Here is a 22,989-nt window from a genome sequence, read left to right on the forward strand (position 1 = left end):
GACGGACAGTCACAGGCTCCCCTGTGTCAGATTATCAATGTTGCATAAGTGCAAAAACAACATTTGGTTTTTAATGACATTGCTACCAAGGTGACCACTGTTACAGTATATTCTCCACACACTGATTAAATAGGACAGGAAAACTGTCAGATGATTACTCTTAAAGCAAGCGTTGAAAATAGTGAAAATAAACTTAATTTGCCGCATATATATATACGTATATATCCATATAGGTCCCACTTTATATTAAGTGGCTTTAAGTACTATGTACTTGCATTGAAATTAATAATTTGATACAATGGACTTATTGTGTACATGTTTTTACATTGTACTTATATTTTAAAAATACCAGCATGTAATTACAGCGGTAATTAATTTATGTTGACCCTTCCCTTACACCTTAACCCACCTTATACCTACCCATACCACCACACCTGTCCCTAACCTTACCCGTATCACATCTCAATAGCAGCAAAAGTGTTTTACAATACAACATGAACACAATAAGTTCATTGTACTTATTTTTCGATGTAAGTACAAAGTACCTAAAGCCACTTAATATAAAGTGGGACCTATATACCTGTATATATATATATATGGTAAGAAAAATTTTCATTTGAGTAAATGCACCTATTGTCAGGTAATGAGAACAGGAAGCAAGATGCAAGTGAAATATCATTTAATATGAGGTATTGGGTAATGAGTCCAGAGAAGACAGGTTAGTGGCGCAGGGACCCCGATGGTCAGATGGTCTGGTGAAGACAGTGCAGCAGTGTGGTGAAGTGTCCAGTGAAGAGAATAATCCAACGAATCCACAGGAACAAAACAGGAACAAGGAAGGCACAAGACTTGAGACGCTGACTGGAACACATACACCGAGAAACCACAAACAACGATCTGACAAAGGAGATGAGAAAGTGATGAGTATATATACACATGATTCGATGAGCTGCAGCTGTTGACGGGAGTGATGACTAATCGGTTATGATTGCTAATGGGTAGGCACGCCCACCTAATCAGCACACACACACACATACAACAACAGAAACACGAGACAAGAAGGAAGCATAGGATTTATAAACCGTGACACCTATTTAATTGAAAATGTAATCCGATAGAGCGCCATTTCATTGCAAGAGTGTATGACATGCAATGATTTAGGGGGAAAATCAAAAGAATTCTGCATTTTACATGGTAAAATGTACTAAAAACAAAGCTGAGATTACTGTGCTGAGAGCACAATGAAATGAACCTAAATATTTCAGAAACTTCTGTGAAGTTCTGCCAGTGCAGATTCCTGGTTAACTTACACACAAGTAAATCATATGAAGCATGCTCACCCAAAAACAACTAAAAAAGATGCACAATTCAAAATATACTGTCAGGCAAAGCATGGCAATTTTTTATGACTGTAGGTTCTTTAAAAAAACTAAATTAATTTAAATTTGGTTCCATTAATGGTTCTCACATGTGCGTTCTTCTGCAGATGCACACAAAATACCATATTAAAATATTCTGCAACACATATAGTATTCAGTGGTGCCACAGCAAGACCAATGCAGTCCGATTATGAATAGCTTACCAGCAAAAATAGTTTAAAAGTCAAAGCAAAATGAACCATTTAGTCTCCAAGCAACTGGTGTTTTTCATCTTTGAATGAAATCGTGTTTTTGAACTAATTGGTTGATTGAACGATTCAATGACTCAGTGGCTTCATCCAAATATGCATACTTCCCTAATATATAGCAGGCAAAAAACAGTATGTGAAAAAAGTAGTATGTCCAAATTAACAGTATTCATAAACCAGGATGACCAACTACTTCCAAAGTGCACATCCTGGAAACTTTGAGGCCTATCCTTATAGGAAAGGATTTGTGAATGTCAGTGAAGCAATGACAAATGTATCACGCCCGGATTATGCTACACATACTACAGTTCACTGACTGTATATAGAATGTATGTACGTTGTTCGTGAAGAACCAAAAGAAGTAACGACTCAAGAGTTTTTGGACGCAGCCAAATGAATCAGTGTTTTGAACGAATCGGTCAGTCAGTGATTCGACAGTCACTTGTCGCCTACTGGTAGAACCATTGCCAGCATGTTCAAATACAGTATGCTTTTGTTTGTTTATTATTGTTGTATAATATATATTTAATTTAATATTTATTTAATATATTATTGTTGTTTGAACTGCAATACAATTTCTTCCACTTCTAAAATCATTCATATTAAGAATTGTTAGTGTAAATGTTAAAGAATCTGAATTGTTAAGTGAAAATGGGATGTTTAACTTTTCTCATGTCTGGAGAAAATGCAGTGTGAAAATTTCACCAAAAAAAAAAAAAGAAATCTGTTCAGAGTTCACATTTAATTTCTCAGGAGAAACAATGTGCCGACCTGGCTTTTTATTTTATTTAGTTTTTACTGGTTATTTCTGTACTCACATGGAAATAAATGTATTAAAGGGAGAGGTTTTGTTATCTTACATATTGAAACAGTCTTGTATTGGAACATTATGGGAATATACACTTGAATAGGCTGATTAATTTTCTGCTTAATTGGCTTTGAAATATTATATAACGTGCTGGCTCTATAGTTTACTGACTTTATTTTCAGACATGGCACTTGACAACAATAAGACTCTTTTGAAAGAGGCAAATGGAAAACCCCCTCTGCAGACTCGGTGCAATTTCAGTGCCGCTTAACACAGCGAGCTAACATTCCCCAGCGGGCTCTGACCGCCGTCTTATCTGTCTCTTGTGTTGTAGCAGTATTGCTTAACAACTCTCGTATGGTATTTGGCCCTTATCTCAATGGGCAATCTAACCCTGCGGAGAGAGCACTCCGCTCCGCTCTCACAGCAGCCCAGCAGGTAAGCTGAACCCCGGGCCTTGAGTTACGCTGCACTCCCTGGCTCACTTTTCAGGTCAGTGGTCTGCGCTGTTGGATTCGCCGCACAAAGAGCACAAGGGAGGCCCTGTCTGCAACCCCTCGACGGTTTGGACCCAGTGAGAACTCCCTGGTGTTTGCGTGAACCCAGCGGTCGGATCCGTTTGAACAGAAACACTTTAAAAGACAAAGCGAGAAGGAAGAGTTGACTCAAAGCAGCAATAGAGCATGGATGCTTAAGAGACTTGATGTAAAAAGGGAGGAGAAGCGGTACGGGACCCAAGGGAAGAGAAACAGTACAGCAAAGACTCAACACTTCCACAGGATACAAATCAGGGAGAGAAGAGGAAAGACCACCAGTGAACGCCTAAGTGTGAGAACAAAGTAAATAAATGTGGGAAGGCAGGAATTGGCAGGCCCAGTACACCGCCATTTCCACAGCCGAGCTATATCATCACCAATGACATCAATTAGTCATTCCAAACCCGTAAGACTTTCGTTCGTCTTCGAAACTCAAATGAAGATAATTTAAGAGAGATTTCTGTCCCTCCATTGACAGTACACACAACAATCACTTTGTCGCTTCAAAAAGTTCATAAAGAGATCGTAAAACTAATCCATATGAATCGAGCAGTTTAGTCCAAATTTTCTGAAGCGACTCGATCGCTTTATATGATGAACAGATTTAATTAAGGCTTTTATTCACAAATAAACATTGATCAGCGAACATATAGAAGCTGTGACGCAAGATCAAACCTCATTGGTTCTTAAGGAAGCTCAAACATGCTGCACAACACACGTGATTGATTTGAATGAATCTAATTGGTTCTTGCGTGTCAAGCAAGGTTCATTCGATTTTCACACTGAGAACTGCTTCTTTTAAGAACTGTTCACTGAAAGGTTCTTTGAGGAACCAGAAATGGCTCTTCAATGGCATCGCTGCGAAACCCCCCTTTGGGAACCTTTGTTTTTAAGAGTGCATGTTTTAGAACATTTTCACTTTTCTATTTGGCGCCACCATATTCATGTTTGGGGTTGGTTGGGGTGACGGTTGTAATCGGGCAGAAACTCGATCTGACCTACACCGACAGCAGCGCTCCCTCCTCCCCTCCTCTTTCTTTCAATCTCCCTGATACATCTTTCCCACCTTCCCCTCTAGCCATGGCTTACTGTGACGAGGGGCAGAGATCAACGCCCTGATGGCCTCGGAGCCAGGTGGGAGACACCTCATCCATCACGAGAAAGCGACTTTAGCAATGCCCGAACGGGACTGTAAACAACAGACTCATTGTAGGTGCAGGTGAAAGTGCTGAATGCAGACTGCGACTAAAAGACGAAAGTGGAAAAGGAAGGAACGTGCAGAAAAGTTCCTGCGGTCTGAAAGATTAACTTTACTACTTATTGTTTATGTTTGTTCAACCTTGGCCCATATACATCCAACGAATCACTGCTCAGTGGCCTTATATTAGTAAATCAAGTTATGTAATGACTTCCCAGGAATCCTTTATTGACTGCTCAACAAGCACAAAGCGCCCGCACAAGGAAATCAGATCTTTTAGCACATAAATCATGCTATGCTTCTCAATTACTCATCCGTGTAATTCCTAAAATCTCTTTCCGAGTACTATACATACAAAACGAACGTAGTGCAAATAGACCATCACGCTTGTAAATGCAAGTATATAAATATTTAATTTGGCAACAAGTTCACTTTTGCACGGGCCACATAATTTATCGGTGACGTAAAGATACTCAAACAGCCACTGTTTTGATACACTTTATACAGAACTGTCTGTGGGGAGATTTACTCCACAGATGATTCAAAAGGTACTCCGTCATTAAACAAAATAAAAAGCATGCTTACAATGGGGAACTCCTTTAACCAACCACAGGTGCCGGCATTGTTCTTACTCCATTGTGTCTCTTTGTGTGGCACTATTTGAAAGGCATCAGTAGCTGTGTACGCTGAGGTTAGCAGAGCCCACTGTATGCCAGTAAGGTGTGCCCTACATTCCTCTCAAACAAAAACGCACACACACCACCTGGCCCAACCTGATGGCTGCCGATTCACTCGTTTGTGAGACATTTTGTTCAACATTAAAGCTGACTCGAGAACAAGGAGTATTACACTTTGGTAACTCTTGGGTGTTGGTTATAGATAACAAGTGCTCTGTAGTGTGGGTTGAATCATCATTCATTTTCTGATGGAAAATAAGTGTTCTCTGCGGATTGAGGAAAAATACCCAATGAAACCAATGATAAAATGGAAGAAAAAGTAGTATTTAAAAAAAAAAAAGAATGATGATGCATTGATCATCAAGAAGGAAGACACAAAATAGAGCTTTAATGCAATGAAAATAATCTAATATGAGAAACAGCATGAAATGTTAAACAACATAATAGAAAAACGATTTACACTTTATTTCAATGGTCCACTTTAGACATTCTACTAACTATAAGTAACTTTGCAACTACATGTCAACTAACTCTCATTAGAGTTGTAGTAGACTGTTAGGTTAGGGTTCGGGTAAGTTGACGTATGCAAAGTTACTTATAGCAAAGACTTTAGATATACAAGGACTGTGCACTCATATTACTTATGAATGAGAGAAAGTACAATGCCTAATATGGCGGAATAAGTCCCGCCTTCTACATAAAAGAGCCAAATGCTGATTGATAAACTCATCGCATCACTGCAGCTGCTGTTAGAATCATATTCAAAATAACGCTATTTGAGCATAAGAAACACAATTTATGGGACAGTTTATGTCAGATTTTGTTGCTGATTTGAAATTGTTATAAATTGTGAGTTCAGCATGCAGTTTATGAGATTTCAGGGTAGTAAAAGTTTAGCTGGCTAATATGAGCTGTTACTGTGGCTGAGCTGGTTAAAGCGTAAAGCCTTGTTTAAACTCGACGCGTCCGCATGAGCCCAAAGGTGCAAAAATGACGTGATTGTGACAGCGCGCGCGCCTCCGCATCCCCTAGACACCACTACTACACACAATAGGCTTTTTTTCTCTGATTTTGGAAACTCTAAGCGATCGACTTAAAATGCTTCCAAGATCGACGGGTTGGTGATTCCTGTAACTGTTTTACGGTCAATGACAAGAGTAGCCTACTAATCAGCTGTCTCACGAACTTAACCAGCACATTTATCCCCACATAGCAAAGCCATAACACAGCGAGGGAGAAGAATTAAGTTACATGAAACAATCCAACTACATATTTACACCACTGACAAGGGAAAAGTCACTACTCACGGTGTTTATGACTAGCTTCTTCTAGCTTCCTGCGGCTTCTCTTTCAATGTAGTGACGAAACGCGCTCTGTAATGCTGTGTGTTCGCGTTCGGCTACTGTAGAAACATGACGTCACAATATGGCGACCTTCATAGAAGGGGATTCCCGCGCCTATGTAGATATAAATGCCTCATTCTAAGGTAATAAAAACATTACGGTTTATTAAGTAAGTTCTTTATACACCACTGAACACATAGTTATGGATGTCATATTGCATTTCTGTTAATAAATACTCCAAATTTTTACACATTGCACCTTTAAGCACTCTCTTATGAGAGTTAGTTGACATGTTGCAAACAGAAAAACGAATTTGATTTCACAGGAAATTAATATAATATGGTAAGGAAAATGAAAGAGGCAATTCTGTTTGCTGCCACTATTGGCAGAAAAATACACCTTTATTCACCTTTAAACACAAACATTTTCCTGTTACACTTCCACAAATATTGCTTTCCATCAGTGCTGTCATTTGACAGAAAGAGACACTTTTGACACAGCTGTGGTGGTCATACAGTTTTGTGATTTACCAAATGGAATTTGGCCAATATTATTAGCATCCAGCTCTAGTTTTATTGCCGAGTATCTGTAAAGCTCAGACTTTATTTCTAGAAAACTATGTAAACTATGTGTTCTTAAAATGATTAAAACTAGGTGTTCCTGAAATGATGTAAAAAGTAATGACAGGACAAATTCCTTCAATCTTTTCTTCCTCTTGGACTGGTTTTAAAGGAAATTACTTCATTTGTGAAATGTCCCAAATATGTCCTCATTCAGCAACTGATGTCTTCATTGAATATTTACAGATTAGCTTCCTGGTTGGGGAAAAGACTGTTGAATTGCTACAACATCTTCCGGAGGCTCAACTACTGGTTGTGACTGTGCATTAACAGAAAACATCATACAAGATTTGTCCTGATTGAGACATACAACAACATGACAAACCTATAATTTAGCCAAAAACATCTCTCTTTTGATGTCCCATAGCCATTCAAAAAAGGAAGAAACACATTCACGTGTTACCAGGAACTTCACACCAAGAATTAACAGGTAAGTTGTTCTTTTTACCTGCTGAGCGGCTTTTGATAAAATAAATGTAAAAAAGGGTTCTGCACAAGGGGTGAAGGTTTTGTTCAATATGACAATTTTCACATAGCATTAAAGTCACATTGCATTTACGGCTCAGTCTAGAAAAGATGCAGTATTTAATTTTCTGGTTTATAATATTAATATGGATCATAATGACCATTACTTTTATTTTTCTATTTTGTCCTGATATGTTTGTTGCTCTGCAAGGGCAACAGATGGTTAATTGGATACATCAATATCCTTGTATATCATCACTGCAATGCTTAAAAAGCTCAAGAAGTCGTTCTACACAAACATTTCCAACAAAGGATCGACTAACAGAAGAAAAAAGTGGATTATAGAGATTATATGAGTGTTTCCTGTCCCTGCCCATTATAAAATCATTTGTATTCTCAGTCTACTCTTATAATATGCATACAGTTTCAACTATGCTTATAGAGCTCTCAGCTGAGTCACGCTTAATGCTTGTTAGCTCAAACTGTGCATTAATTTTTCAACATTTTTTTTTTTTTTTTTTTTAGTTGGCCACCATACCTACCGGTAGTTATTTGGATCTTTGGAATAATTTTTATATCAGTTCGAGTAGATGAGAAAGTATGCAATTTCTTTTTATTCGTTGGAGGTTTCTTTTGTTACCAAACAAGTGTGAATTAAACCTATAATAAGTTACTCTAACTTGTTTTGCCAAATTTCTTTCACATACTGTAGATCTTCATAGGAGACGTCTGGTGAACTTTTTTCCCCTTAAGAAATTTTCATCGCAGTCTTCATCACAAAACATAAAATGCAGAGCAGTAGTTCACGAAAATTCTAAATGAATATAAATTAAAGTCATTTCAAAGCGTTTATTTCAGTCAGAGCAATTAGTTTACATTTAATGCGTAACTGGGCATTACTTAATGTACTGTAAAATGATTGTTAATATTACTTATAAAATGAAAGTTATTTGAGTTACCGATGCATGATTGACTAATGAGAACAGCATCACTTTAGACTAAGCACAGAAACCCTATAAAAGCCATCTGTCCATGCTGGATGTGCACAGGAGAGTAGAAGATTATGCTTGTTGAGATAAAAGAGGGAGGGAGAGAGAGGGAGGGAAAGAGAGAGGGAGAGAGAGAGAGATCTGCGCGCTGCACTCGCCAGTGAGACTCTCAGCACGCACCGCGCGCTTTCTATCTGGAAACTTTCGAAAAGGATTCGTTATAAACTCATTACCTTCATGTCGGAACTGCTGAATATTTCCTCACCGATGCTATGGTTACCTTTATTACGGTATGTATCCTTTCAAAGTTTCTTTGCACGAACTGCTTCCACGTATCGTTTGGTGGGAATCTGGAAAGCTCCTGGCACGGTAGCGCATTTGCGCTTGTTCTCCAGGACGGTTTCTGTGCGATTTGCCACTGGAAAAAGTTTTGCTTGTCAAACAACTTGTTTTGTAGAAAAACAATTGCATAATTTGGAATGTTCCAAATGTGTCTTTGGAACTTTCAGCGCATTTGTGTAGCCTATTTGAGAAGAATTTGACCTGCTATGCGCCTCGGGCTGAACTGAAAACCAGTACGGGCAAATTCACTTTTTACCTTTCACAGAGTGTTCTTTATGCACAAAACAATAGATTACCAAGAAAACTTTTTTTTTCCTATTCAAAGAGTTTTTTTAATACGATTATTTAAGTCTTCCAACTATAAATTAATGTGTAAGCTATCTGTCTCTGTATCTGTGTGATGAAACTTTAAATGCATGATATCTAGATAAATATATATATAATATAACAAATCTTTTTATATATATATAAAAGGTTCAGATGCACTAATTTGAAAAAAGATGCTTTAAAAAACAACATAAAAACTTAAATGCCAGACTTTAAACCTTTAAAATTGACTTAAATGTGTCTAAGAAACACTTTGCTATTTCGTCTTTCCTCCGAGAGCTGGCTGAGATTGGCAGACAATCCCTAAAATAGATAATCCATATAAATCTGTGCTGGAGATGCTATTGGCCAGTGCTCTCGAAGCCCTTCAGGTTTTTCTGTGAGTTCAAGTTATTACTCTTCCTGTTCCTCAACTGGAAGTTGCAGGCATATTTCCACCTCCCCATTTGTGTATTTGATAGCCCTGTTTCCTCCAGCCTTGTGTGTTTCTGCTTATGTTTCCCTGCTGTGTGTGTAGAGGGAAGTCTTGTGCAGGCATGCACCTGAAACAAGCATCTGTCAAATAAAGGATTTTGACATAAGGCACCACTGACGTGGAGGCTAAAGGGTTAATGCAAATAACTTAAATGTATGGGTGAACGTGTCAAAAGAAACATATTACATGGCTGCAGTGAACTCTTGGCACTATTTGAGGATTCACAGTGTTTTCTAGTCTGAAGTCATTGTGGAATGTAATAAATCTCACACAATTTGTACAGATTTTTTGACTAAAGTATACATGCAAAGTTTCCAATTTCACCATTAAGCACATGCAAATAAATACCTTATTTAGGCAAGATTTTTAAAACAGCTTGTACACAATAAACTAGCTAACAGGATAACCAATTCACTTATGTGATCTCCATTATTGCGGCTTTGAAACACTTCAGGCTTGTGGTTTACTTACAGTGGTTTGAGTTTAACTGCGTAGTGGCTCCAAAAACTGTGGGGGTACTGTCAATGTTCGGGGCCAGTTGCAGCACATCCTTATTTTTATGGGTAGCTCTCTGTCCCTGTAAAATGGGAACGGCAAAAAATGTTGGCTGGCCATCAAGGAGTCTCATCAACTTTATCACGGGTCTCTCATACTCAAAATATTTTTGTTGTTGTTGGTCACTATGTTTAAACTGTGGGAAATTCACAATGTTGACCATATATGGATTGTCTCATTATAGAATACCTTATGTATGCCAAATAGTGCAGACAGATACATGGTCATTTGTCATTAACAAATTAAATTATATTTTTCATCTTGATAAACTTGTCCTAGCTGGTTTCATATTTGAGAAAGCATGCTACGCTCGGAGTCTGAGCTGTCAGTTCATTGCATCGACCAACCTATCATCGAAATGACAGATGGCAGCCAGGCCTAAATACATCATTTATCAAGGCCAGGTTCACAGAAATGGACCATTTCTTAGTAACTCTTAATTTTCTTAGTAACTCTTCATTTTGCATACTATTGATATGAAAACAAAACCTGTGGTTAGAGCTAGCGATAGTGCATCAATAAATTGCACAGCTTATTTGCGCAGAATTTGCAATCGCATTTCCATTCTTTTCTGTCACGTTTACCTTATCAGCATGCAGCTTGGATATTGTGTGGCAGAACACGGAAGCATGGCATGCTGGGTAATCTAATACTTTAATTCTTATGCTTTTACATGCAGTATTCCAGCTAGAACTGCAAATGCTGTTTTGGCAAGGAACAATAGCAGAATTTGGTTGTGCATTTCCACATGTGGCTATTAATATTACCGTCTTATGGATAGAGGCATTAGAGTGAGAATGCGTTGGAATGACATATAGAGGTTTGTACAGTAGCACCTTAAATCGCAAGCGAGATATTGCTCCAGCCAAATGAACCAATACTGTTACCAATAAAATACAATAAATAGTAATTTCTGGAACAACCAGAAATGTTCAGCACATGTGGTGGTAATGATTGTGTTTGATACTCTGTGGTTGATGTCTAGACATTTTATAACTATACACCCCTCACAAAAATTGGTTATTGCCAATATTTTTACAAATATTTTTGATATTGTAGTCAGGAGCTAATATGTCGTGTGTGTGTGTGTGGTTCAGGTAAACTCTACGTTATGGGGACAAAACATCCCACAACGATGGCAATCCTTGTCCTTGTGGGGAAATTTTTTGGTCCCCATGAGAAAAACAGCTCATAAATCATACTAAGTGATGTTTTTTGAAAATGTAAAAATGCAGCAAGTTTTCTGTGATGGGTAGGCTTAAGGTTAGGGGATAGAATATCCATTTTGTACAGTATAAAAATAATCATTATGTCTATGGAAAGTCCCCATAAAATATGGAAACCCAATATGGGGGGGGGGGTCTTAAGGGGACCCATTTTTCCTTAAAAAAAAAGACATTCTACAACTTTTTTGTCTTGTCTTAAGTGTGCCTGAACGTGCCCAGAATACATCAGTTTTTCCAAAAGGCTTCTAGCATGTGTTCTGGAAGTGTCATGAGGTGAGATGCATTAAACATGAAGCCTCGGTAGATGTATCAATCCTGCTGAGTGGAAGTAGCTACACCTTTTGTAGTTTGTATCCTTGACAAAGTGTTGCTGTCAGCTGCCAAACACCCGTCTATCACATTACATCAAAACAACCATCTAACATGATCATGTTACAAACTCCAAGATGTGTTAATTACACTAACTGTTGTGTTTGGCATTGTCGTGTCAAACAGAGAGCAAGTTTTGTGTTTATTTTAGTATAAAATCCAGGCTAATCGCTAATGACTCCCAGACTTCACGTTAATAGTTCTGTTTTATGGCACCAAGACACCTGCCTTTGATGTTTTTGTATTTTTCATTAGCTATTAAAATAGGCTTGTACTCGTGGCTGGTTTTGGGAAAATGTTTCATCCCCAGGTGTGATGTTATGGAAGGGAATTTGTTCGACGAAAATAGTGGAAATAAATTAAGAACTATTCATCTGTTAAAGTCTACTTGTGAGACCAAGATGGAAACTATAACTTCCAAGTCTTAAATCTTAAGGAATTTAGTCGTAATCCGTCTAATAGTGCCAACAAATTTGACTTTTTTTTTTTTATTAACTTACACTTGCCATAGAATATACCCTTCAATGCGCTGGCCGATTATCAGAACTTACCAGAAACACATGCCGACTGAAAGAACTGTGCTAAGGGAGGTGTTGACACCAGCTGCCATGAAGGCCAAACAGCTGCAATGCATCCCTTACACTGAATAACTCCATCATGAGGCGCTGAACTTTTGACAACATGACATGAGCTAGCATGCTTCATAAGACATGCTCAATGTGAACTGGAGTTAACTAATGCTTGTCTGTTAGTACTCTGAGCTGACAGTTTACATAGCTTGTCTAGCTTTCAATATTGAAAGTCTGAAAACCTTCGACAAAAACCCACCAATAAATCATAACAGTTGAAATGTTTGTCTTCTGAACGTAATGTGTGAAGTTAGCGTGCATCTGGGGACATTTTCTTGATTGCAAGAAATGCCACAGCTTGATGTGTATTCAAACACTGCAGGTCATGTCTTACATCTCACAACCATTCAGAACTAACCCGAGATGTGTTCGAGCTCAGCATGAAGCCAGATGTGAGTTAGTGCAGGGTGCTGGTCAGAGATGGAGTGTCCACAGGGGGGTCTATTCGCTCTTTTAGGGGAACATCTGGAGGCAATTGGACAGCATTAGGGTTTAGACGCTCTTCTTTGAAAATCCTGGGTGGATTTCTTCCGCTGGCACGCTGCCTCCTAAGCCATCCTGAGTCCATCAACTTGGGTAGCTCTTCTGAAACGCATGAGAAATATGTACGGTCATAGTGTCATGTCCTCTTGATTTATACCATAATATGCATTGGATAGCATGTCATTTTGCAATATACTTTCAATGTGCAATGCATTGCTTTGAGAGCAGCCACTTTAAAGTGGCTTTTACCTTTTTTATATTGTATTCTCCTTTTCATTGTAATTATTCTAGTCGGTAGTATTTCTCCAGTTGAATGTATGCACATGTTTCGAATTCAAACAATAGCCAAACATGGAAAACTGGAAAACAACATGCCTGAATGGAAAACTCTTTGATTCGGTTTCTTCCAAAAGCTAAATCACTACTCCATATGACTGAAGTATTCAAAGTATATCAGTATCTGTTAGCTCAGGTCAACGATTCACTGTAGATTGTCTTGTTATTCTGTAGTTGGATACATGGCCCTTGCACATGCTCGAGGTCTAAAGCGCATTTCAAGATTTCAATCCCAGTCCCACAGAAAATAAGTCCCTAAACATGAGAAACTGGCTGTTCTTTCTGAATGTATTGTATTTTGACGGATACAGCAGAAAATGTAAATTTGTTGTAAATATGTCAATCTTTCATTGCAAACTGGTCATTGAGCAGAATTAGTCAAGTGCAACATGTTCCTAGATCAACATCTTTGGTCAACAACATTCCAATTTACCAATCAGATTTGAGGGACACATTTAAAGTTTATGTCTAGTTTAGGCTTAGAACCAGTGTTAGGTGACTCTGATTCTGATTTTAGGGATAACTTACAGTATGGGTATGGTTAGGTCTAGTGGTAGGGATATGGGCATCCTTACATGTTTGGATGAATGTTGTTCAAGGATCAACAAAATACGTTGACCCGGGAATGCATCTAACTTTGCAAAATCAGGATGTGCGGATTAATCAATGCATGCTAAAACAGTCCTGTGAATGTTGAGCGTGCAAGTCCAATATCTCCGTTATCTAGACTGTGGTGCGCCGTGTGCCGGGCTGAACGCTGTGTTAAATGGTATATTGGGTGGTGTGAAGGCAGTTGCTAATCTCAGGCCAATCCTCTAAGAGTTAAAAGCTCAGGGAGTTGTAAGCCTCCTTGGCCAGTCTTAGATGATGTGCGTAGGTGGTGAAGAAGCCCCGATGTCGAGGCCACTGACACAGTGCTGTGAGAGATTAACACCTGTCATACATGGACATGCTACTCTGTAGATGCACAACTAGGTTTGAACTGTAGTCGAAAATGATAAATTATATGATATAATAAATATGAATGCAAATTATTTTTATTCGTCGTTATATCACATCTTGGCAGGAGGAAAAGTCTTCTGCGCAGAGTCAAACAAGAGAGTCTAACAAAGTCCATTTGTATTCAGACCTCAACTGACCTTTTGGAATGACTCTAAAATGAAGGAAACCACAAGTGTTTATGTGAATTAATAATCCTGAGGCAAGTGCAGAGCTGTGCATCGAGTGGCCTAAACCAGTTAAAGGAGATCAAGGACCAGATTTTGACGCCTAATGCTCCCATGTCCTGGAATTAGAGTTCACTGAGAGTGCTGTTTTATGTAGTTTGATATTATTATGTAATTATGAAATATTGGCTAGATAGATAGCCAGGACCTTTGTTTTCCAATGAAGAGAGAATCTACTACCAATATAGAAAAGGTTCATGCATTGATGTCACAAGACTCAGGTTATATAAAAAGCAATTCCTTTTTACTCAGATCAAACTGGTTGCGCAGGACAGTTTGTGTGAGAGCCAGTTGTGAAAGGAATTTCTTGATGTAGTTTTCTGAGGTAATTTACTTCTGAGGCTATAGACTTGTGAGCTTTTAAACAATGGTCACTTGTGAAGCATTTAGCCAAGGAGGTTGTTGGGTTGTTATCTATCGCCTACAACGCATCAATTTTGGCTGAGGAGGAGCAGTACTAGAGTAAACAGGGCCCAGGGTGATTTAAGAACAACATCCCTCTGATCTGCTGAAGATCAGTCCACTCCTAGAGCAATTCTTGATTCTGTCCCAACCCGACATAAAATCAAGAATTTAAATATGCTGAATGCGTTGTTTATTGCATAATTTTTATAGCCCGTAGACGTGCCATATGTGGTGCTAACATTGCTATCAGCACTGGCCTCAGTCTTAGCAAAACTGGAAAAACACCTGAGTGGGTGAGCTTGTAGAGTACGTGCCCAAGAGCTCATCATTGCAATTTGTGTTTCGAACTCGATAGCGAGTGAAAAGTCTTATCTTGTCTTGGACTTTTCTGAATTATTTGAAGTACGCAGACAGCTTCTCCCTTCTCCGACCTAGCGTCAACAAATTTGGGCATTCCGAAGAAAGCAACCTAGAGTCCATTAACTGCCCTATCAGCTGACTAGGTCAATCACATGTGTCACTTACAGTCTCATTCCAGGCGTTTAAAACAGTCTGGTGTGGTTTGGCTTGGAGGTTGTGTATGGAACTGAGTGGGAATCATTCACCACTTAAAATCTTAACTTAGTAACTTAGCCTACATTCTGTTTGTGCATGAACTGTACTGAGGCCTCTTGATGTCCCCCCCCCCCCCCCTACTTTAATTGTATTAAAGCCCCCCTGTGGTCAATAATTGTATATACCTTAAAACTCATCTTTGATCACCAAAATTACATTTTTAAAACTTTTTCCTTTGAAAATAAATCTTCATGCCTTATAATAGCTTGAGTGTAAACATATTAGTATCCGCGGACCGCGGTTCTATGAATATGCAAATAATCCCCGCCCCCACCCACTCACACCAGTTCAGAGATCCACTCATTGACGATCACACGTTGACGTGATTGGTTACAAGGTAGGCTAGTTTGTGACGTCAGAAACACCAGCGATTTCAGACCGCATTTTTGAGGCTGTCTTTGGTTCACTGCAGTTTTAAGAAAGAAAATACTCAGCAATGGTGTTGACTTCTGAATTTGCACATGCTTTGTCTTAAAGCATATTAAATCCACAGACATATAAACAACATTAAAAGTTTGGAACTTTAAGGGATTGATCAAGGCCCGCTGAGAGTTTGGGCACTTTAGTGAGTTTGTCTTTGTTTTATTTCATCTGTTTAAAATGAACAAAGTTGTAACCTCCCTTAAATATCCTTTAGAGCTTTGTGACAATATAAATATTATTTAATCAAAATGTTTTAGAACTTCTAGTATCGCGCATTAACTATAACCATATGTCCAATAAAATAACTTAGAAAACAGCCTTAAATATGTTAACATTTTATAGAATTACTCTTAGAGGAAGAGCATACTTTATATCATAATGCGACAAAATATAGTGCTGGCAGAAAACATTTTCCCTCTTTTTTTTTAAATTGTACTTTAAAGGAAAAGTTCACCTAAAAATAGCAGTTCTGTTATTAACTCTCCCCTGATGCATTCTCGTGCAAGACAAAATGATTTTTGAAGCATCCTTGCGCACAATAGTTCATATAAAGCACCATAAAAGCAGTTCAAAAGTCTTCAGAAATCGTACACTGTGTAAGGAACAAAGCAAAATTCATTCGGAACCTTTCTATCCAGCTCTTAATTGTCTTTCTCAACAGCAAAAATTTGTACTGATGCATTTTTTAAATTTTTTTAGTCAGTTCCCCAGACAGCTATTATGTGACTTAAGAAGACTTGGAAAATACTGTGGTGCTTTTATTATGTTTTGTGCTTTTTAGAGTCGTTGTATGGTGTAAACTGATTCATTGAAAAACAAAAAAGCAGCATATTTATGGTAAAATGGACTAAAGCGAATGCCTGATAAACAGCTAGCATGCATGGTTTAGATTTACATTGAATGAATGTGAGCTACTCCATAGTTGCATTAGCATAGCCTACTGCAACTTTTTGCATAGACATTGAGAAGTGTAGCTTGAGCGTAGCTCATTTGTGATGTTAGAAGAAAACAAAAAAGCACCATCTCCCCTTACCAAACGTCTTTTTTTTTTTTTGGCACCTTCCCGAAAAAGATTGTTTAAGCTGCTGTTCATCCAGGGAGAGGCATAAATGCACATCTGTGCTCCTGTGAGACGAGAACTTCCTGCATTTAGGACAGAGCAAAGCACATAAACAAATATGTCACTTTTTTTAAAGGGTCAGAGATTTTTAATGTGAGTTTGAGAGGAAAGCTTTTGGAAAAGTCCTCTGCATGGATCAAACCTTAAACTGTTGTTAGTTTAGCGAGGGATCGCATTAGCCGTGCTTCCCAGAAGGTCCCTGACAATGTTTGCTTCACATGAAGAAACACAGCTAAGTATTTGAGAGCAGTTAAGAGGATGCAAAGGATTATCTTTTCAAAAATGGTTGAAACAGATTCAAGTGCATGTGTTTCTATCACATCATTTGTTGTGCTATAAATTACGCTTTAAGAGAAGCCAGTTGACTTTAATGTGACTGAGTTGCTCATTATGGGCAATTTTTGCAGCTTAATGAAGAAGAACCCTTTTAAAAGCTTACTGGACGTACACAAACATAGCCGAGCATTTGATCGCACTTAAGAGGATGAAGAAGATTATCTGTTCAACCCTGGTCCAGAGTTCCAAGTAAATTTCCACCCTGCGTTCACCTGAATGAGCCCAAATGGGAAGAGTAATTGACGTTCATTTCAGGATCTTGTGTTTTTGTACACTTTCCCCCCGGAGGCAATGCATTTTATGAGGTATGGGACGAAAATAGTGTAGACAAGGACGAAGCATTGCAAATTTCAGTGTTTGCTGTTCTCAATTAAAGTGCACATGGGAATGTTACACAGAGAGATGCTGTGAAGTAGTTCACTGCAAATGCATGTAAACATTACAACAAATGATGTTTTATTAACAAAGTTCGGGAGGAGCACGTTCAGGTAATTAACACGGGTGGAGAGCACTCAGCAATCAATGATAAGAGGTGTATATAGATTCAGCAGTCTCACCTCGATCCATTGACAGTTTAGCAGCGTCCTTCCACCACCCCTTCTCCACTCTTCTAGTCCTAACCATTTACATACGGGGGGAGTACTCTGGGTTCGGGCCGAATTCCGAGCTCGGAGCACTCCCCTCGGACAGCACGCCAAATCCGCATTAAACTTTACTCCCTCTAATTGTATGTAAGTCTGAACTCGTGAAATCTATAATCAAAACACATTCATTGTCACGTGCTGTCTGTCACATCATGGATTGTTTTTTATACGTAAAGTCACAGGCCTATGTACATTTTTAAGAAGCTGTTATGGTAAAATAATGTGTATTTTATTTTGAACGAATACTCATAAAAAGAGTTTTTGGCCTTATTTGGATTCTTGACTTAACTGCCTGAGAATTTAGTGCAAATTGTATCCCTTTGTGTCTAGCTTATTTTCCTGCAAATGAAAATTAGATTTGGTTTATCAAATTTAACTTATTAGCTCGCCCTGGAATTAAGCTGATGCCCTGCTAAATTCTTTACTAAAGATGAAATATTATTCAATCACAACTTCAGTAATGGACTGAAGTTGAATTGTTGTGAACTTCTAGCAACGTGATTTTGCCAAGACATGTTCCTGGGTCAACATATTTTGCTGATCCTGGAACAACATTCCTGTCCTAACCATATCCCTACCTTTAAACCTAACCCTACCCCTACCAAGCCTGGTTAAAACCAGACCATTCTCAGTTGTAACTGAATTATGGTCTGGCAAAGCGTCATAGACAAATCATTTCCAGAGGGGCGTCACCAACGGACGTCGCGGATGGACCTAAACCCAATCAGAGCGATGAAGGAGATGACGTATGCAGAGCGGCGGAGAAACATCTCTGAATATTGTTCTTTGCTCGGTTTATAACAAAAAGGAAACGTTCAAATCACTTAAAACAGAAGCGATAGCTGATTCGAACGAGTGATGTTCGACGGCGGCATCCATCTTTGTAATGTAGGCTACAAAATCTGCTTCAAAATCCCAGCGCTGTCGTCATCGTGTAAAGCCGGCCCCAACGTTTCTGATTGGTGCCTCGATTTCGACGAATTGAAAATGGGCTTGAATGAGCTCTTTGCCAGACTAACTTTCAGAGCAAATCTAAATTTGCCGGAAGTTGTCTGGGTTTTCCCAGGCTAACCCCTACCCATAACTTATCCCTAAAATCGGAGGGAAATGATAGATGAATAACACTGAGAAGCAGTAGAAGCACTTAACACTGGTTGTAAGCCTAAACTTGACATAAACTGTAAACTTGTCCCTCAAATCTGGTTGGTTGATTGGAATGTTGTGAAAAGTTGTTGATCCAGGAACATGTTGTTCTTGGAGAAGTCATGTTCACCCAGCCAGTACAGATGCAGAAAGTAATTTTCTACGCCGCTGCCTGTAAGGTGACTTTGTCGTGCCCCTTTTTTGAAGCATTGTGTAATTGCAGGCATTACCCCTGCCAAAAAGTGATGCTTATTGGCCGATAATGAGGACAGAGTGATTAACAATCTCTTCTGAGCACCGTGGGTCCCTCCCTCATATGCTTGTCCTGTCCATTAAAGAGATCTGCCAAACAGCAAAGGTCAGACCTGAAAGTATGCACAAACAATGGGCTGCAAACTTGCACTGTGGAGCAATGACGAATTAGATATGTTTCCATAAAATTCAGGTGAATTACTCTGAACGCAATGTCAAATGACATAAGATCAAACATTCCTGGAGAACAAAAAGTCTTTGTTTTCATTTCGTCACCAAAGTCTAATTTAAAACCAATCGTTTATGTAACAAACCGAGCATCCCATGACATGACCTCCCAAACCCTGCGGTTCTTCAACGGAAAGACATGTGGTTCAGTAAAAAGATATAGAAGTACCCGGGGCAGCGTAAAGATCAGGGAGCACACTTAATATTTATTTTCATTGAACATCTTGCCAAATGGCCCTTTGATGTAGCAGCTGTAACCGCTGACTGTCTGCATCACCTCTGTCTCACTGTATCAGTGTCACCATTAGTCTTCAGTTGCTGCACTTTGCACTGGAGTCTGTAGTTTAGTGTCACTTACAATTTAACCACTCTGGGTTTGACACTGAGATGTTTTGCAGCGGGCGCTGTGGCTCACATTCTCTTGTTTTATCAAAATGATTTAGAGTGATCCCAATACACAATGGAGACGCTCATCTCAAACAAAACATGAAAGCAACAAGTCACTGTCTAGTTATTCAGGTAGAACCGAGGAGGAATGCATAGTTTTACTGATGCTTAGCTGTAGTAATGAGTTGGTACCCATGTCATACTGTACTAGGAAAGTAATGCATCTGATAATTGCCAAGCAAGGCCTACCGCTTGCTTACTGTTGAAAGGAAAATTGAAAGGCTATTAACTGTAATTGTTAGCATTATTTGGGAGACCAGAAGTCTTACCTTATTTAGCATGAGAATCTGCACTAAATATTACAAACGGCTCACAGAGGACAGACCTTCTTGCTTGATGCAATATGGAAAAAGGCCACAAATCTGTTTAAAGAATACAGTTGTTCACCCAAAAATGAAAAAAAAAAATGCCTTTAAAGGAGAAATAGTAACACTTTTCAGTAAGGTCATATTAGTGCATGCAATAACTAACAATTAGCAATATATTTGTTTCAGTATTTATTCATCTTTGTTAACATTATAAAAAAAAAAGTTGTTCCATGTTGGCTCAAGTCAATGATATGGTTACACTTTATTTAGATGGTCCACTTTAGACTATTCTACTAACTTGAAGTAAATTCTTAACTATGTCAACTTGCTCTCTTTAGAGTATTAGTTAAACTGTAGAACACTTAGGCTCAATCCCAATTCACCCCTTGCCCCTTCTTGTTGAGATCGAGGGGTAGGGCTACATAGCCCTCGAAACGGAGATTTTTCAGAGGCACACTCCAAACGGAGGGCTACGAGAAAGTTTGCAGAATACATCGCGATTCACCTGCGACATGGCTTCGCAAACAGTTAAACATTTGAATTTAGCGCCAGATGACACCACCATGCACTTTATTTACTCTTATAATAATAATAAAGTCATTGAAATTAAGAAATTGTATACTAAATTACCTTTCCGAAAACGGAAAAGACATACATTTCGAGGAAGGAACGTTATAAGCATCATGTTTCCTCAAAGTTAAGAGCAGCTGCGCTGATTGTCAGTCGTTGTCATGGAGAAATCCTGTAAAAACTCCGTAACGGCAGAGCCATCGCCGACGACTGATGACGTATCGGGTTGATGATGACGTATCGGGTTGATGATGACGTATCGTTCCATTTCGTAGGGGAATATTTCAACCCCTTGGCCCTTGTAACTCTGTTTTAAGGGCCAAGGGGTAGGGGCAAGGGGTGAATTGGGATTGAGCCTTAGTAGACTGTTAGGTTAGGGTTCAGGTAAGTAGAATAAGTTGACGTACTTGTAAAGTTACTTATAGTCAGTCGAAGGTCTGTTTGTTGGCGGAGCATCAAAATAAAGTGTTAGCAGATATTAAGCAGACCGTCTCTAATGAGAGTTAGTTGACGTACTGTAGTTGCAATGTTACTTATAGTTAGTAGAATGTCTAAAGTGGACCATTGAAATAAAGTGTTACCAATAATATTAACAGATACAACTTTCGAGTATAAAAATGTATAGTGGTAAATGTAGAAATCGTCATTAATAAAACAAATTATAAATGCTTTTGAAGTATGTTAGTTCATGTTAACTAATGTAGTTAACATATGGAGCTTAATTTTTCTTTAGTGTTTTTCCATGCTTTTATATTAATCCTTCAAAAGAATTATAAAGTATTATAAAAGTTGACTTGCACACTGTATTTTTTTAAGTGTGCATGAGGAACAAGTCAAAATGTAAGTCATTCTTGAACAGCTCTAGTCCCTCTTAACTATAAATGCATGAAAAACAAATACCAGTACAGAAATAAAACTTATAAAGGTGAATAAACTTTAAGAGCTTGATTACACTTTAAACAATGTCTAATCTTTTATAACATGTGCACTTGGCACTCCATTGCTTTAGCAGACTCTTCTTAAACACAGTTTGCCTCGGGGAGTTTTGCATTTTGTGGTTTCTGTTTCATGCTATTGCTCTTAGTCATGAAACAGAATGGGCCAAATGGATGCGCTAGGCGCTCAAATAAACATGCCATAAGGGAGGCCCAGCAAACTTCATGTCACCGCAGGCCATCTTTCAGCGCACACCCATTGACTGTGAAGTGCCACCGTTTTTGCCATATAACATGTTTATAATGAGCATTCAGTGTTGTTACAGGGCCAACAAACTAAAGTTAATTCCTTCGTTTGCTACTATAAGGAAACCGTTTTGCCCAGTATGTGCTTACAAAAACGTCTCCTGTTTCTTCACAGATCTTACAGGTGAATCTAGTGATGTCCATCTTGCTGTACGTGATGTTCCTCGCGTACCTCTATGGTATCTCAGCCTCTACGATGGACAAGCAGCGGCCCACGCAGGACCCCATCAACACGCTCATCATAAAGCTCCTGCAGGCCGACATCAGCCGCAGCCGACAGAAGCAGGACGTCCTCGACGCGCTTCCTTCCCCCACCTTAAACACACCCGCAGTGACCGACTACAAGGAGAAATACAGCTCGACCGTCTACCAGCCCGTGACGGACATCTCGTCGGAGCTGCTGCGTCAGCACAAGCGTTACAACTCGCCACGCGTGCTCCTGAGCGAAAGGCCTCCGCTGCAACCGCCGCCACTCTACCTAACGAACGACTTCGTCAGTAACCTGGAGGGCAACAAGACACGGCAGAAGCGCTACGCCGAGCACAAAAGCTACAGGGCCGAGTTCTCTGTGTGTGACAGCAAGAGCCAGTGGGTGACCGACAGGACTACGGCCGTGGACATTCAGGGACGACAGGTCACGGTTTTAGGGTCCGTCAATGTGGGACGCACAGACATAAAGCAGTACTTTTACGAGACAAAATGTGAGACCGCCAAGCACAACAAGGGCAGCTGTCGGGGGATTGACGAGAAGCACTGGAACTCGCAGTGCAAAACCTCGCAGTCTTACGTGCGCGCGCTCACTCAGGATAAAACTTGGGTGGGTTGGCGCTGGATACGGATAGACACCTCGTGCGTCTGCGCACTCTCACGCAAACACCGCAGGACGTGAAAAACACTGCAGCAACTCAGCCACTGTCTTTCTATTGTTCCCTGTAAATATATAAATATAAATTATTATTTAAGTTATATGGAATGCATATAGTTTATACATGTCTATGTATAATGTATAAATATACTTGTTATTTA

The 22,989-nt window shown here is 39.2% G+C and overlaps 1 protein-coding gene across 1 annotated transcript; it reads left to right on the plus strand.

Annotated features, from left to right (window-relative positions):
* Positions 1–8,399: 8,399 nt before the first annotated feature.
* Positions 8,400–22,989, plus strand: ntf3 (neurotrophin 3). The gene is made up of 2 exons (XM_056245213.1): positions 8,400–8,553; positions 22,079–22,989. The coding sequence occupies exons 1-2, from the start codon at positions 8,536–8,538 to the stop codon at positions 22,850–22,852; spliced, it is 792 nt and encodes a 263-aa protein (XP_056101188.1). The 5' UTR covers positions 8,400–8,535; the 3' UTR covers positions 22,853–22,989.

Source organism: Rhinichthys klamathensis, unplaced genomic scaffold (assembly GCF_029890125.1).
Source record: "Rhinichthys klamathensis goyatoka isolate OS25496 unplaced genomic scaffold, OSU_Roscu_1.1 h1tg000029l_1, whole genome shotgun sequence".
Taxonomy (NCBI): domain Eukaryota; kingdom Metazoa; phylum Chordata; class Actinopteri; order Cypriniformes; family Leuciscidae; genus Rhinichthys; species Rhinichthys klamathensis.